The sequence below is a fragment of the Plectropomus leopardus genome, chromosome 20, assembly GCF_026936395.1.
Source record: "Plectropomus leopardus strain MGB_pleo_1.0 chromosome 20, ASM2693639v1, whole genome shotgun sequence".
Taxonomy (NCBI): Eukaryota; Metazoa; Chordata; class Actinopteri; order Perciformes; family Serranidae; genus Plectropomus; species Plectropomus leopardus.
In genome coordinates this window covers 24872266-24888784 of record NC_142195.1, presented here as the reverse complement: position 1 = coordinate 24888784, position 16519 = coordinate 24872266, and the positions used below count along the sequence as shown (strand labels likewise).

The following is a 16519-nucleotide window of genomic DNA, read 5'->3' as shown; positions in this document are numbered from 1 at the left end:
CCATATTTTCTAATCTTTGTAAACTGTGCAAGTCCAGTTCTAGTAAAGGGTTGCCACCTCAGAAGTTTTCTGCATGTTGGGCTTAACAAGCTAATAAGAAAAGAAGAAAAAATAGGCTGATTTAGCATCCAGTGCTTTTGTGTATATTCAGAAAGTTTACTGCAGCTTCCTGAGAAAAACATTTTTCTTATCATTGCAAAAATGTAATACAGGAAGTGTTAAATAGTAGTGGATTTACAGGTGCAACCATGGTATGAATAGAGAAATATGATCAAAAGACATCCAAAGAAAAACAAAACAAGGTGGCATACCTAATTTAATATTATACACATCCAAAGAAGATAACAGAAATAATAATAATAATATTTTTTTAAAAAAATAGGGGTAAAACAATAGGCCAAATAATTGTCATGATATCAGCAGCTAAATTTAGAAAATTTAAAACAATTTTTAAAAAAATAGAATAAAATATAAATAATGAAATAACAACAATATTAATACTATTTCAAATAATAACAACGGAAGTACACAGAGTGATGGTAGTAATACATATAATAGAAAAAAACAACAAAAAACAAAAATAAAAACCAAGCAAAAATAAGGGCAAAATAATAGTCAACATATTTGTAACAAGCATTCAAATTTTAAAACAAAATTGGCACCCATGTTTAGATTTGTGATTGCATGTGTGTGCCAGGGAAAACAAATGAAAAAAAGAATAACAAAATAAATAAATAAATAACAAAAATATTCATAGTATTGAAAATAACTATCACAAGAGTACATACAGTGATTATTGTGATGATTTTTATTGAAAAATTAAAAAAAGTAAAACAGCTGGGTGGTAATGGTATGGAAGGAATCACTGGCAAAAAAGACGTGGATAGTTTTTATTTTATTTTATTTTGAAATAGTTGTGGATTTACAGATGCAGTCATGGTATGAAGGAGTCATGAGGAGTTTGATCATTTCTTTGCATCGCGTGTTTTTTCAAAGCTGCTGTCTTCTACAGGAAACGTGTTTTCTCTTGTTGACGCTGAAAGAAAGCTTGACTGACGCTCGTGTTTTAACCCGCAGGGCTTTTTGTGAACTTCATTAGTTTTACGGTCTCTCATAAGCAGCCAGCAGACGGTGAGCGCGTCTGTGCGCTCCAGTCAGCGATAGGCTCATTTTGGTCACATGCGCTCTTCCTTATTCCTCTGAGGACTTGCTATATAGCCTTCAGCCCCCATACAGGGAGCGATCAAACAGAAATCACAGGACAACTGCTGCCGGGTTGTCTTATTGCTGCTTTCATTTGTGGGAAGACAAGAAAAGGATTTTAGTGTTTTCTGCTAATTCTGACTGAACGTTTCAACTGGTGTTTGGACACGATGCTGTTAGGATTTTGGACAGAGAGATCTGGTTTGGTTTCAGCGTGATTTTTTCCCCGGCTGGTATGGATGCAACAGCCTCCGCGAAGTGAATATTTGTACAGCTGAAGTGCTTTTTTTTCTTTTCTTGTTTTTTGCTTTGAAACTTTTCTTGTTTGAAGATGAATGAATGGAAAGGATCAAGAGAACGTGGTTTTCTCTGAGGCCACCTTGCTTTTTAATTTCCCAAACGCTTCCCTCTGCACATTAAGCTGTTTGGATGAAGTGTGTGTGTTGTGATGCGTCTCCCCTCCATTTCCACTGACACCAATTTGGATTTACCCTTTCGGATCTGTGCGTTTCCAGGATGGCTCGCTTCGCAGAAGATCTACCCACCCGCTATGGAGGAGGAGGCGCAGGCGGCGGAGGGAGAGGCGGACCTGGCGCTGGGAGAGGGGGAGCCCGGGGTGGTGGCGCTCCGGGTGGCCAGAGGGTTTACAAGCAGTCGATGGCCCAGAGAGCGCGGACAATGGCCATTTACAACCCCAACCCGGTCAAACAAAACTGCCTCACTGTCAACCGCTCCCTCTTCATCTTCCGCGAGGACAATCTCATCAGGAAGTATGCAAAGCGAATAACAGAGTGGCCATATCCTTCCTTTAGCGCACAGAGCAGGTGTAGTCTCTTCTCCTCCTTTGCTGCCACACAGATGGTTGAAAAGCAGAAACACATCACCGTCCTCAGGCCTATTTGATGTTGATTATTATTCTTTCAGTTTAGGTTGCCGTTGAATGAGCAGTTATTTCCACACTGCGTCTTTATTCCTCTCCGCGCAACGCTGCCTGCACCTGTCGCTCCGCTTCTTATCTGTTTTTAACACGACACAAATATGTTTTCTCAGTGTGTGCGCACACTGAAAAGACTTCACACCCACCTATTGTGTTGCCTTTTCTGTTCCCAGCTCAGTTTAGAGCCTCTGGGCGCTTTAACTGATGAGTTCTTTTGTCACAAAAAAACGTCAGCTGCAAACTGTCTACCGGGCAGCTTTGGTTAATAACAATCAAACATCGCTATCGATCCACGCAACTGGAAGTCAATAAAAAAAAAAGCTGCGTGCGTAAAAGGGCAGTGGTGTGGCTGCGTGCACTGGCTGACTTACTGACTTCCACTCCCCCGTTTTCTCTCCAGTCATGTAATTCTTTAAGAAAAGGCGCAGTTTGTTTTGGTAAGAAAGAAAAGAGGAGAGCGCTGGTTCAGGGTTGCAGCAGCAGCACCGCCTCGTTGTCTTAGTTAGGAGCCCTCTCCATGGTGCTGAAGTCGCCCACGCTCAGCGCTCCACGCAACTCTTTCAACACTGCAAAAAAATGTCCTCTTCAGCGAGTCATGGTCACCCTTCAAATGTTAGCGTTTTCTCTCACAAAATGATTAAAACTGACATTATTCAGCTGTTTGTTGCTGGATTTCGTGTATGGCAACATGGAAAAGTGCCAAAAATCTTTAAGTAAGGTTTAATCCACAATAGTGTGGCATTTAATAACCTAAAAGGAAACATTTAAAGCTGTGGTTTGGTATAAAAGCACCTTATATAATCTTAGGTAATAAGCAGTTTTTATGAGGGTAAAAAAAAAAGATTTGGAAACTCAGAAGTACATTAAAACAAACAATTCTGTTGTGCACAGTCTCTAAATTCCAACAGCTGGTGCATGTTTTTGCAAGAAAGTAGCAAAGGCATTTCTGCAGTTTACATCTTGAAAATGTGATTTGGATTGAAAACAAGCAGAAGAGCCATTTTCCACATTTGAATGAGAAAAACTGGATGAAATGACTCCTTAAAATGCAATGTTAGGGTACATCTAGTTACATATTGATGGTTACAGTGCCAAAAAAGCATTCCTGCATGGCATAAAAGATGTAAAGCAACAGAATGAATGTTTTATTAAACTAGTTAAAAGTCACTAGTTACAGTAATTAAATTACAAATGGATGCAGTTGTAATCAGTTACAGTTGAGGTTACATATGAAAAAAGCTTTTCAGTAAAAAGTTTATATGTTGAATAAAACATTCACTCTGCAGGAAAGCCTTCTTTTGGCATATTTTGGACAACGCAGGTCATCAAAGCTGCTGAGACAAATTTGAATGCAACATTTATGCTTTCTTGTTTTGAGGTCTTTTTAGATTTATTGTCCAGTTTAGAACATTTGTTCGAAAAGTAATCAAAATGTCATCAAATGTAATAAGTTACTTTGATTAAGTAATGAAAATAGTTATGCACTTTTTTATATTTTATGTGAACTAGCAATCTGTAACCTATCACAAAAGTAACCTTCCCAATACCTAAAATGTACGTTTTAGAAGTGAAATGGAAAGATAAAGGTGGATTTGCCCCATGGTTGACAGTGACAACAACATCAGCTGTAACTGAATAACAGTGTTCGTCTATGAGTTGATATGAGTTGAGTTTCCCTCTCCACAGAACCAAAAATACCATGCAAACCAACAGCAAACTGAAAATTGCAGCTGCAATAGTAAAAGTAGCCATTATATCCATTTCCTTTAAAAATGCACTGCCAGGAAAACACTGTTCTGGTTGCATAATCAGGGTGTCTTATGGGTAATAATTCTGCATCTTAGCTTTAATGGTCATAAGGTCCCAACTCCCTCGCGATTCATAGGTCCTCAATAGGCTCTGACCCGCGGGCAATGACCCAGTGAAAATGGATTGCGGAATGAGCGAACCATTGAAAATGGTTGGAAATGGTCAACCATCTGGAAGGATCATGAGCGCATGTATAGGATGCTTTCTTTCTAGAAAGCCCTGAACCATAGCCTGATGGAAGTTTTTATGCTTTAGTGGATTGAAGATGACCAAATTTAAGTTTAATGATGTTTTCATACACTATCCTGCAGGATTATTTGCCTTGCTGTGCATATTCCCCAACAGTTTCAATCCTTGTATTCCTGGTAAATACATTTATCCTGTTTGAAAAGTAGGTCTTCAAGAAGATATACTTTATGATTGAGCTGTGAAATGAAATGCAAATTTTTCTCTTTCAACTGCTTCCTTAACCCTCACACTCCATTTGAGTACATGATCCTAACTACAATTATCGCCAACTGCATCGTCCTGGCCCTGGAGCAGCATCTACCTGCCTATGACAAGACGCCCATGTCAGAACGCCTGGTGAGTGCTTCCACGTGCCTTTCTTTGACTCTATCCAACAGCCAATCACACAGATATGGGGAGTAATTAAAGGTGCCGCCCCAGTTGAAAGGACAGTACCCCTAAAGTCAGAAATATATATTTCTCCTCTTACCTGTAGTGTGCTTTATCAGTCTTGATTGTTCAGTTCATTAGTTCAGCCGTAGAGATGTCTGCCATCTTTCCAGTATAATGAACCGGATGGCACTCGGCTTGTGGCGCTGAAAGCGTCAAAAAATTCATTTGAAATACAGCAATTTCTCTTTACAGAAATCATGACCTAGTTGCTCAAGATAATCCACAGAACTTGTGAGCAGTTTAATATAGGAACTATTTTCTTCTATACACACCATCCTTATCAATGTGCAATAGGACACATGCGTCTAGGACAGGGTCGAGCTCAAGACAACACAAGACGTAAACATTAATGGTGTCCTCCTCACCTGAAATGTAACATGAGTTACCTCAGTGGTGTAAGGTGAGCTAGCAGTAGATGCACGTTTCTTTCTGTGCAGTGATACAGTTGACTGGTGTAGTTCGGTAGACAAAAAGTAGTTCCTGCATGAAACTGCTTACAACAAGGTCTGTGGATTATTTTGAGTAACCAGATCATGATTTCTCAAGACATTCTCACTCCAAACTCGTCAAACACAAAGGACGGCATGTCAGTTTATCTTCATTGCACGCATTGTCTCCTCAAAAATATAGAATATAGTTTTAAAAAAGTTATTAGAAGGTTTACTTTGTTAGGGTTAGGCAACAAAAAAATATCATGGTTTGGCATAAAAACCTTTTTTTACTAACATTTGCATGGTATGCTGCACATACTAGCACAATACATTGTTATTATAACAACTCAACTGCCTTGTGGCTTCACACAGGACATAAACGTCAATCTCCTGGGTGAAAGTCCAGAGTTTGTTTGACCCATCCATCTACATTCCCACCCACTCTATGTGAAATATCTCACTCTTTATACTAAAACAGTTTCTTGGAGCATCAAAAAACGTGTCTCATACAGCTGATAGAGGTTGCCTTGGTGTCTATCTGACCCCAAAGGCTTCTGACAAAGCATTAGTGATTAATGAGTTGGGAGTTAGACTGGGTTGGATTTCTGGAAATAAACATTAATGTTGGGTTTGGTAAGTGCATTTTTTGGCGCTTTGAGCACCACAAGCAGAGTGTGATGTAGTTCCATTATATCGGCCATCGAGATGGCCGATATCTCCAACACTCAGCAACTCACATCAGAACATACAGTACTAGAGTGATAAAAAGCACTAAAGGTCCAAGGGTACATATACTTTACAATTTTGGGGTTAACTGTCCCTTTAACAGTTTTTGTTTTTCTTTTTATAGCTTGCAAGTAAGCTCAACCTTTCAGTAAGCTGTTCCCCTAGTTATGTCAGTTAAAGCCACCATTTGAACTGCGACAGTCACGTCACACACCCAACCAGCATCAGAAAAAAAAACAAAGAGCCTGCTGCACTGGGAGGTCAAGTGGCACCTCCCGCTCTGTGTGCCAGGGAGAAAAAAACAAACAAACTGAATAGCACGTACCTTCATGGTTCAGCACTTTGTTGTTCTAGAGGGTGTTGTAGCTCTGGGGAGTTTTCCTTTAAATAGAGAGCCAGAGAGTGTTACAAAGAGCAACAGCTTGATTTGGAAAAGTCAATGAATTCCTCTTATATTCAATCACCTGGTCTTGTTTTGGATGATCTCGGCGGCCGCGATGCAAATTCAGCAGCGACGATGTTGGACAACAAAAAGGTAGCACCTGAGAAAGTGATTAGAGCTGCAACACAAAGGAAAAATCAAGCATCCTCTCCCTGCCTCCTCCACCTCGAGGATGTAATACAACAAGAAGCCTTTTAATTAGAACAAGGGATCAGCTATTATTTATGAAGCTCTGTCAACAGAGTAGGAGGCGTGCTGTAAGTGGAGGCGATGATAGAAGCTGTTCAGGAAGAATATTTCAGATCCATCGCTGGTCTTTAGCGCCGTGATCCTTTGGGAGAGCCGTCTTCCGCAAGCGTATTCATAATTTAGGAGTATTTTAGATGTATGTATAATAGATGTTAACACAATACTAGTACAGACATTCATCCAGGCAGCCCTCCGGCTCCGTCATTACATAACACATTCAATTGTTTTTTCTTTGAATATTTGTATCGCATGCCAAAATGAATATACTGTATGACACATTGAATGCTTGTCGTCGAAATGTTGCAGGCTCCTACGGCTTCTTGGAACAGCTTATCTGCTTCTCAACAACGACAACAAAAACTGTCATTATTTTACCACCACATCCTCCATGCTTGATACACCAACTCACGCCCAACATACATTATCTCTGGATGTTCACTGAGCAGCCAACGCTATAGAAAAGGTTTCTGATAGGCCTGTCACACTGCTTTTACGTGATTATTTATGTTGGAGTCCTGGTGATGTTGGGGGTTGGGGACACGGTCTGTCAGGTTGTAGTATGCTGGGAGCGAGGGAGAAACAGCGAGGGGGAGAGAGGTTAGCGTAGGCGTGAGATATCTTCTGCTCATGCCCCGTACATAGCCCTGGGCTCTTGCAGAAACTAATGGAGGCGAAGGGAAAAGTGTCATGTCATACACGACTGATTCAGCTCTCCTACTCACACACGGCTCAGGGTTAACCTAGCCACAAAGTGCAAATGATCACACTGTTGATTGGTTGACACTTAAAGGGAATAATGCAATGTGCTGAAATCAATCATGTCAAGTCCTGTGTGTTGTACATATGCTCTTGGACCCAAAGTGCCCTTTCAAACTGAAATGGCCTTGTCCTACCGGGATCATATTTTCATTTCCCCTAATTTCACACTTGAGCAGCACAAGTGGTCTGGTCACTCCCAAGTACTGCCAAATTCCACCGTCAATGCTTCATAATTGTTAAAATGTCACATCAGGGGGGCACTTGAATGGCCCAAGTGCCCCTTTCTTCTGTATATCTGTCCTCCTGGTTTAACCAGCTCCCATCATTTTTACCCCTATGGTTAGGCCGAAGTACCCACCAATTCCCTTCTTTATTTCTGTCACAATGACACACCCAAAGGTGTACTTATTCGATTTAATGGAGTCTCACACCTCCTCGATAAATCGATGAGAGCTTCTTTTAGGGAGGACCTAAGGGTCATTTGTGCTCCGTTTTCACACCAGAAAAGTTTGCTGGGTTTTTGCATAAGGGTACAGAGGGGTTGTCTGGCTGTTAAGAAAAACATCACTTTTGGGGTTAAAATAAGTACATAACTTGATGTAGCTATGTCATGTGACTCATGTAAGCAGGTGCCGGCTGAATGGATATAAGTTATATAATGTTGTGAGTTTTGGTTTCACACGGCACACAAATATCTCCCATCCCTCGTGCCCTACGAAGACTTTCTCTCTCTTTTTATTACTTGAGTTGCAGTTGATGGAATTACATTGGAGTTAGCTCAAAGTCCGATAGGTCTCATGGAAACGCCAAGGAGTGCCTTTGGTGTCGGTATCATGGGGCGAAGCATCTGTATTTGACAACCTTGGAATGATAATTGGCTGTTTGGACCAACCAGTGGGATACCTATAGGTCAAAGAATATGTCCACTGGGCGAAGAAGACGCCAAAGTACTCATTTTGGTCGTCCCACGGGTTCTACTGATTGGCCCTGGTGGTACTACAACTCCCACTTTTATGCTTTATATTTGCCCTCATTATTGGCCCAAATTCTAACCTAGGAGACCAAAATTCCCCTCTGGTGCCAAAATGGCCTGTAAGAATCCATATTCTTCTGGTTGGCGCAAAAGGCTTCCACGTGCCCTTCTGTTTGCTCCAAGTTCCTGTAGACTTCTATGCTTTATTTTGCCCTTATATCATACAAGAGAGGTGCAGGGGCCTTTGTGGTAGTAATGGGATGAGAATCAAATCCCGATTTGATGCTATCATGATACTTGAGAGCCGATTCGATACTTACTGCAATTTTGTAAACTTTAACTTAAACTTAATTCCTGCACTTCTAGAGACATATTTCCAAAAATAATTGCATATCAGTCAATATTTTTGACTTTTATTTCAGCAGCATCATACTGCAGAGAAAAGGGGAAAATAAATTGTGTTATGGTCTTATTTTTGACAAAAAGAAAAATCACAAACTTTAGTAAATTGATTTTTCTGCACCAAACGTCCCGTTAATAAGCCCAAGCACTCCTGTTCTTTTGCCTCATATCCCTTCTGGTTAGCTCAAGTACCCCTCTTTTTGGCCCAGCGGTCACTTTCTTTGACCCCACTAGTTGGCCCAAATGTCCAAGCACCCATCTGATTGGCTTAAGTACCCATTTGGTTATCCCATAGAGAGCCCCTCTGCGCCCTTTTGCAAGGTCCCAGTCCCACGTGTATCAACTTTATCTGTTGTGATAATGGGAAACAATTAAACTTTAACCCCTACAAAAAATGTGCTATCATCAAGTGAAGTTAATTAGTTTATTTTATCTTTGAATTCGTTAAATAAGCAGGCCTGAGGCTCCACCGTTGCCCTTAAGATCATGCTGTGTGTGTGAATATTTGTTTTCACTGTATTTACTCTCTTTTCATCCCAAGAAGAGGGCTCCGCTCCCTGCACTTCTGTTCATGTTCCTGCAAGAAGTGAAAGGAGCCATCTTTCCCTCTTTCTTTTCTTCCTTCACTTACCCCCTCTCTTTCACTGAACGCTTCATTAACCACTCTCTGACCTCCAACAAAAAGATCTTCCTCTGTCACTCTCATCCTCTCTCTGATCCTCTCTGTCTTTCTGTAGGACGACACAGAGCCCTACTTTATTGGAATATTCTGTTTCGAGGCTGCCATTAAGATCATCGCCCTGGGCTTTGCGTTTCACAAAGGCTCCTACCTCCGCAACGGCTGGAATGTAATGGACTTCGTGGTCGTCCTCACCGGGTGAGTCCCTCGCCCGCTGGGTGTCAGCTGCAGATGGAAGTCATCAGTGAGAGAGTGGTTTCTTTTGTGTGTATCTGTGTGAGGGAGTGTGGTGAAATCACCTACATGCAGTTACAGCGTCTGCCTGCAAGCATTTAGTATTATTCAACAAGTAACACAAGCCTGTGCAATTTGGGCAAAGAGTGTCACAGTGAGCATTTGTTGCTTTGGCCTTCGAATTTCTGTCTTTGGTTTTAACACTGTCGCTGGACTACTCTGTTGGTACATGCTATTCACACGCTTTGCGGCTTCCAACTTTGTGGCAACAATTTTGGGATGACTCTTTCCTGTTCAAATGTGACAGTGCTGCTGTGCATAAAGCCAGGTCTCCGAAGAAACTTTTTCAGACTTGATATGGTTAAACTTGGCTGGTCTGCACATAACTGATGTTTTTAGAACAATCAACATGTTCAGGTGTCCACATACTTTTAGCAAAAGGCTGATTTATAATTATGTGTAGGCTGTGTAGAGGTCTCCATGCCACTGTGTTCAGTTTCTCAGAAGTGCTGGAAAGTTGATTTAATTAACACACACCTACAACACACATAAAACATGGCTTAATAGCGAAAACATTAATCAAAAGAACAAAAAGTATGTGTCTCCATTATAACTCACAAGGTTCACTGTAGTGATGTCATCGGTTAATCAGTAAGTGGTTATAATAATACCTTCACAGGAACAATGTTACCAGCTCATTGCCAAATGAGCGTCGCTACTGGCAAGCTAATGTTATATATTATTATGTATAAAATACTATACTACTATATTCAGCAACCCTTTGGCGACTTTATTTTTAAAAAGCAAAGCGACAAATTTAGTGATTTACTCATTTGTGGCTTACTACCGTGCATTCTGCTCAGAGTAATCGCAGTCCATGGCTGTTTCACCATCAGCGCAGGGTCTCTCTCCCTCTCTCCTCTTTTTCCATGTACTGTGTGTGACAGGCAGGAGGAAAGGAGCTGACACTCGCAGTTGCGCTGTAGTAAGTTTCTATGGTTAAGGTGACGTTCGTGTTCTGTGCATTGGAAGTGCGCTGCCTTTGCTGTTGTGCCATTTAAATGTTTGGTTATGGAATTTTTCTGTTAAATCGAAATCAGCCAATTTGTAATCCTTTCATCATTGCGTGCTGACAACTCCAGTATGCAAATGAGCGCATTATGTCACCCAGCCACTTTTAGTGACTTTTGGAGTACAGAGCCGCCGAGGATGCAGTAAAAAGACAGAGGGCTGGACAGTGGGCATGTTTCCACATGTTAATGTGACTGGCTGTCAGCAAAGCCAATGTAAAATAGAGTAAAAGGCAAGACATCCACATCACAAAACATTTAAATTTCGCCACCTCTCAATAGATAGCTCTTTTAAATGTAGCTCTAAGGCTCACAGAGACAATGGAGTGCTGGACTTAAAGGAAAGGCCTATTTAATGTCTTTTTTTCCCCTTAAAAATCAACTAGTTAGTTAACAGTTAACAGATCCCTAGATCACAGAAAAAACTATTGTCTTTTGTTAGACATGTTTTCCCAACAAATAATGCATGCTAAAGTTATTAGCCTAAGCTTATGACATTTTAAATTGCATAAATTAGCCTAAAAGCTGGCAGACTTTTCCCTCTACTCTTATGAATCTGACAACAGCAGCAACATTTAACAAAGGTTATGTTACTAAATTTAGCTCTTTTGTAGCTCAAAAGGTTCTCAGACAAAAAAAAGAAATGTCTTATAAACTACTAGACACATTCTCAAATACTGCACGCTAACATTTTTAGCATAAACCTATGACATTTTACACTGCATAAATTAGCCTAACAGCTAGTGGACTTCCCTCTACTCATGTAAAGCCAAGATGAGTCACACAAGACTTGAGATGCCATTTTTTGGGGGCTTTACTGTCCTAAAAAAAATACTCTTTCTTCTTTGTAAAATACAAGTAAATAAAAGCTTTGCTTCCCCTGAAAGAATTGCTTTTCAAATCAAATCAAGTTTATTTAGAGGACATTTAAATATGCACAATAACAACAACACCAAAATGGTAATAGAAATGACAAACAATATTATGTGTACATGAGACTGGTAAGATCAATTATGTATGTAAAAATATTCTAAAATACTGAAAACAGCTTTGAGCAACTTAAGGCCATTGAAAGCATGTATGTCTTAAGATTAGTTTTAATAGTGTCAGTGGAGGGACGAACATTTAATTGAGAGCGAAGGGCTATTCCCAAACTTTGGAGCAGCTACCGCAAAGGCACGATCTTCCTTACCGCCCAGGCTTTATCTAGGATTGTTAACAAAATTAAACAGGAAGACTGCATTGGGTCAACCCGTAGTTACATTTCGTCAGTTGACGGCATAGAGAAAGCCTTAGAATACCTGAGCGTCCGCATGGCAAATGGAGCATACAATAAATATAAAGTTTTTTTATTTGATGAATGTGTTTCAGAAATAAGACCATGTTGGCAGTGTAAGTTATTAGCTAAGTGGACCCCAGAGTTCGGTGACAGATGCTTTTATAGTTTCTCCTGAGCAGCTCTTAGTGCAGCTCGGACAAGAGTGGCTGCCTGGCAGGGAGGCTGTCAGACTCTGGGGCTTCGGAGACGTGTAATGGCCTGTGTTTCTTATTATGAGAAAGGAGTCGTGAAAAGTCAATGACAGAGCAAACGGTCAGGCCAATTGTTCCGCTGGATTACTGCTGGGATTTCAATTTGGGCAGCACTGAAGCTTCTGTCTGGGTGGTGGTGTGATGCTCTGATTTTAACCGTTGATGGGAATCAGAGGTTTGTTGAAAGTCATAAAGTCGGGAAAGAAAGCATTTCAAGTGTTTCAAGAGCGTTTTACTTGTTGTTCAAACTAACTTGTAGCTCCTCTACTTTCTTCTGTATGCCTTTAATTGCTGATTTTATGTGTCTTCTACTCCTGTCTTTTTAAAAATTTTCCTTATTTCCTCAAAGAGACAGGAATCACATGACCATCTGTGTGGTGGAATATTTTAAAACACACACGTTGGCACACTTATTGAGGTTGGACATTATCAGGCAATTGTAAAAAGTTGATTGGCTTGTCAGGTCCTGCTTGACAATAATTTATCTCCTTTTTTGGGTGCCAAATTGCCCCTTCAACTATAATACCACCACTTTGCTCGGTCCAAATGGGACCCATTCATTCTTAACTATTTAATACCATCAGAAAGACACTGAGGCATATAAAATGTCATTAATCTCATACTGGCACCTGAATTGCACTGCAACCGTCACTTTTTCACCTGAAGTTACATCCTGAATGGATTGCTTAGTTTTTGCCCTAATGTCTTTAGAAATGTGTTTTTTGAAACTGTAGGGAAACCTGAATCACTTGATTAATTCACCACTCATTTTTTTATGGTTTGGATGTTAGTTTACCTTATAAATGCAGGATAAAAGTACACAGTGACTTCCTCTAGAGCCTCTATCATATAAGATGCCACACTGAAGCTTAGAAAGCTCCATCTGTGATAATCATTATTGATAAACTCACTCGTAACTCCCACTGCAGGATGAAGCATTAGATATGAACTCAGATAAAAGTATATGTAAGTAAAAGTAGTTAATTAATCCACTTGCAGAGCTTTCTATGAGCGCTGGCTGCTGGCTAAATAGCTCAGTCTCATTTCAAAACAATCCAGTGTGTGTCATTAAGGCAAAATGTGGTCCTGTGACACCTTTTGTAGCAGGAACCACCACCAGAGAGATTTTGAGTGCTTTTTTAAAATGTCTTTCTGTCTGTGTACTGATTTCATTAACACAATAGCGGTCACAGAGGTGTGTATTTTAGATCACAGTATGCAGTTTCCATTAACCCTCAAATTGCGTAAATTGAAATTGCAAATATCAGATACGCCAGATGGAAACGTGTCAATTTCGAAAAAAAGCTATTTATCACAAAAAAGTTTATACGCTGGCATGAGACGATATTTCAGGTGATTTGAACAAAACTGCAATGGAAACACTTTTTTTTCACTTTTATAGGTCACATGATGCTGTAGCTATGTGCTTGTCGGTAGGAACTGGCTCTCTCGGGCATGATGCATCAGGCGCTACAAGAGGTGTTATTGCAGCGCATTACTCTCCAAAAGTTGAGCAGATCCTCCAGAAGTTTTGAATCCACAATTCCTCTGTGAAATTGTGGACTATCACCTCCTAGAAATCCCTCATACGTGGCTTTATATCCTTGTAGAATGCTCTGCACTTAAAATTTCCCTGTGTCCCTCTTTACAGCCTTAAATACATTCATACCATGTTTGATCCATGTTCACTTGAAACTGAAAAATGTTCCTCTTGCATTGTTACGTTATGAGCAGAGAGATATTGTACTGCGAAGTGAGGCATGAGGTCCAGATTGGGTTTGTCCTGTAAATAATGCTTGTTTCGGTGAATACTGAATGAGGAACCGAACAAAGATTGCAGAGTCTGGTGACCACAAATGTTTGACATGATAAGAAAAGCAGTAAAATCCAAAAGAAAAGAGGGAAGAGATAGAGATAAGCTTTCACATTTTTTTCAGATTCCTTTACAAACATTAGAATTTTAGAATAAACGTCATGCATTTTAAGCTAACACTCAGAAAGCTGCTGTTCAAAATTAAAACATTTCTTCTGTTTCAAGCCCATAGCCAAAGCATGAGGAGTTAAGAGATGCCTCTTCTTCTTTTTCTTCCACACAAGTGGGAAGATTTTGTTTGGAGCTGTGATTGGATTTAACGTTCCCTCTGCAATACCTACACAGTGGTAGAATTCATGTGCAGGAGATGAAAGAAGGCGTTCTCTACATGTAAGGCTGAGATCACACAGAGGCACGTTGCTCGGAGCAAAAACACTCGAATTCCCAAACTTCCATCTTTGACTAGAAAGACGCACCAGCTGCTTTCAGCGCCACGCGAAACGCCATGTGCATCGGCTACAAAACAGCACTGTTGCTTCGCATTTTGGTTACTTTATAAGGTTAAAAACCGTTTTTTTTTAATTTTAAGAATGTTTTGAATCAAGGTATTTAACCATTTAACAGGCGTTATAAGTGCATGGTTAACATTTTTTGCAGTTGAATTACTTTACTAAAAACCCATTTTGATTTTATACAGATGTTTTTGTGCGTTGCATTTTAATATTTTGATTATACTCCAATTCTACATTGACTATTTTTTATCATTCATTTTAACAAATTTTATTCACTAGATTTATTTCTATTTCTATATATTCAATTTTGTTTATTTATTTATTTTATTTATATTACATTGACTTTTGCAGTTTTTTGCATTATACTAGTATTTTCTTCTTCATAAATTGGTGCATTTTGTTAACATATTCTACAGTCTATTATGTTGAATAATTTGTTTTTGCAAAGGCATGCCTTAGTGTGACAGTGAAAGAGTTAAATGAGCAGAAAATGAATTTAAAGGCCATATTTTATTGTTTGCTTGGTGTCTTGTATCAAAAATCAGTTCTTCGTCTCCTCAAAAACTAAAGCTAGAGAAATGGCTCCTTAGTTTTGGCTACTCATTGCTGACACAGCTGGATACAAATTAACCATTATGTTGTGTACGTGTGCCTCCATTTGGTTGCCAAGCAACGACAGCTGATAATGTGCCTCTGCGTGATCGGGGGTTTCTGTGAGTTAGTGTGTGACGCTCTGTTTGCTTTGTGCTCTACATGCTCCTGCGGGATTCACGGGGGGGCAGAAGGTGTTACACATCAATTTGAAATCAATCAATTCACCTCTGGATGTGGTTTGGCTCACGGGTTGCAGCAAAATCTGACCCTTGGAGAAACGATGGCGATTGATGAAAGACGGAGGAGACATTTAAGCATGTCTTGAGATTTTCAGCCTCCCTTAGTGAAGTTAAGAGGATTAAACTTTAGTGCACACCTGGGTGTTAAAATCGGCGTCTGCTTTGCCCTGTGTAGTCCACAGAGGGAGCGAGCAGCCCGCAGGCGAGAATTAGTGATCATAATTAGGGTTAAGTGCGGTGTAAGATGAAATGATAACTAAGCCAAAATATTTTCAACAATACACTGTAAAATGTTTGACAGTATGTTTACAACAAATTACTGGCTACAAGTTTTTTATTTTTATTACTGTTATCACTTTCACAGTAACAAAGTGTATCATTTTGACAATCATTTATTATGAAAAATTACAGTTACATCCTGTGAAATAATTGACAGTGACAAAGATGCTGTGGTTTTACAGGATGTAACTGTAATATTATACAAAAAAATGCTGAAAAATGATACAGTAATACAAATTTGAAGATGCTGTGATTATTTCTATGATTTTACAGTATTTAACTATAATATTTCACAATAAATTACTGCACAAATGATATAGTGATATAGATACAAAGATGATGTGATTATTTCCAGGGACTAAACTACTGCAAAAATGATACAGTAACTTACTCTGATTGTAGTTTAACTAGTAACCAGTAATTTATTGTAAATGTATAATTAATTTTGCAGTGTATTTATATCACTTCATAACCTTTATTATTATTTTTGCAGTGCCATATTGTGAAATATTACAGTTATATCCTGCTTAACTCTGGAAATAATCACAGCATCTTTGTATCAGTATCACTGTATCATTTTTACAGTAATTAATCATGAAATTTTGCAGTTACATCCTGTAAAATCCTTAAATAAATAACTGGCGAGAAACCCACAGATGAATGTAAGCATGACGACAGCTAGATGTTTCTGATCAATGCATGAATGATTGAATTTTTTTTTTTTTTTATAAATGCAGGGTAATCAATCAAAAGTGACTGGCGAGGGTTTTTTATCGATCTTACTGGTCAGAAATCTAATTTAGGACACACTGTTAGAAGATGTGAGTGCGGAAATAAACACCGCAGCTTTGTTTGAAATTAAAGTTCTGCTCTATTAATCATCTCTTATTAAGTAAGTTAATAACATATACTCTTTTTCCAGTTTGCTGAGAATCAGAATTAGCTCTCTGCCTGTTG

General features: G+C 39.4%; 1 protein-coding gene across 4 annotated transcripts in view; it reads left to right on the top strand.

The window, feature by feature from the left end:
• The window catches only part of cacna1bb (calcium voltage-gated channel subunit alpha1 Bb), a 188101-nt gene that overhangs the window by 5659 nt on the left and 165923 nt on the right, over positions 1-16519 (top strand). For all 4 annotated transcript variants that reach the window (XM_088071056.1, XM_088071055.1, XM_088071058.1 and 1 more), the window contains exons 3-5: positions 1719-2000; positions 4429-4534; positions 9350-9489. In XM_088071056.1, coding sequence (XP_087927182.1) covers positions 1719-2000; positions 4429-4534; positions 9350-9489 — 528 coding nt within the window. The remainder of the gene's footprint in view (positions 1-1718; positions 2001-4428; positions 4535-9349; positions 9490-16519) is intronic.